Here is an 837-nt window from a genome sequence, read left to right on the forward strand (position 1 = left end):
TTTTTGGAAGCTCGTGCTGTCATCAAAGGGGCTGGTACCCAGCCACGGCGGCTCCCGCCTTTCTCACGAGTGATCCCATTAAAAGATGTAGTTCTCAAGAATCCTGGCTGGGTCTGACTTGGAGGAAAAAACCAAAAGTCTCCTGTGTTGCCTTTGTTGTTTTGCAGTTGTGTTTCTTCATTCGTGCTCTCTTGGTTTTAGTAAAAAGGACCCTTGTAGCATTCACGTAGTTCACCCCTCCACAGTCACTATAAAACAGACTCCATATTTTCACACCACTCATGATCTTCAAGGTTATAGATAAATTTTGTCCTATGTGATTGATTTTGGGGCACCGAGTCCCGCCCCAGATTGTCTAGGGTGAGAGTAGAGGCAAAAAACTCACTAGTGCTGAGACCACCTTCGTGGTTCTTGATGTATCTTTTATAGTTTTTCCTCAAGCACTGCCAGGTGGTTGTATATAAGATGAATGCAAAAGACTTCAGGGCTATCGCAATACTAACGTAAAGGTATCTATAGACCACGTTGTCATACAGTGCGCAGGCTCCTTGCTCGCCACAGAACGTGCTCCAAAACAGACACGTGGAGTCAATTCCAGCCCCAAAGATCAGCGGAGGTGGGATAAAACCTGTCAAAATAAGAGAGACAAATTATGCTTTTATTATCCTCATGATAAAGAGAGAGGACGTGATTGCAGTGAAAGGGAAGAGAGGATATTTTATCAAGGTTAATGGTCCCAGCTGCAGCCTCTGCTTCTCATTTTTTAAGTTCTAAATCAATTTCAACAAAATTTGTGGGTGAGTTTTTAGCTTGGACCCAACATCTACAGAAGAGATT

At 43.4% G+C, this 837-nt stretch overlaps 1 protein-coding gene across 1 annotated transcript in view; it reads right to left on the reverse strand.

Moving 5' to 3' along the window:
* Nucleotides 1–248: 248 nt before the first annotated feature.
* The window catches only part of SLCO3A1 (solute carrier organic anion transporter family, member 3A1), a gene marked incomplete at its 5' end in the record, with an annotated part of 111,012 nt that continues 110,423 nt past the window's right edge, over nucleotides 249–837 (reverse strand). The window contains one exon of the mRNA XM_009876581.1: nucleotides 249–628. Within this exon, the coding sequence (XP_009874883.1) occupies nucleotides 249–628 (380 nt within the window). The remainder of the gene's footprint in view (nucleotides 629–837) is intronic.

The sequence above is a fragment of the Apaloderma vittatum genome, unplaced genomic scaffold (assembly GCF_000703405.1).
Source record: "Apaloderma vittatum isolate BGI_N311 unplaced genomic scaffold, ASM70340v1 scaffold41419, whole genome shotgun sequence".
NCBI lineage: Eukaryota > Metazoa > Chordata > Aves > Trogoniformes > Trogonidae > Apaloderma > Apaloderma vittatum.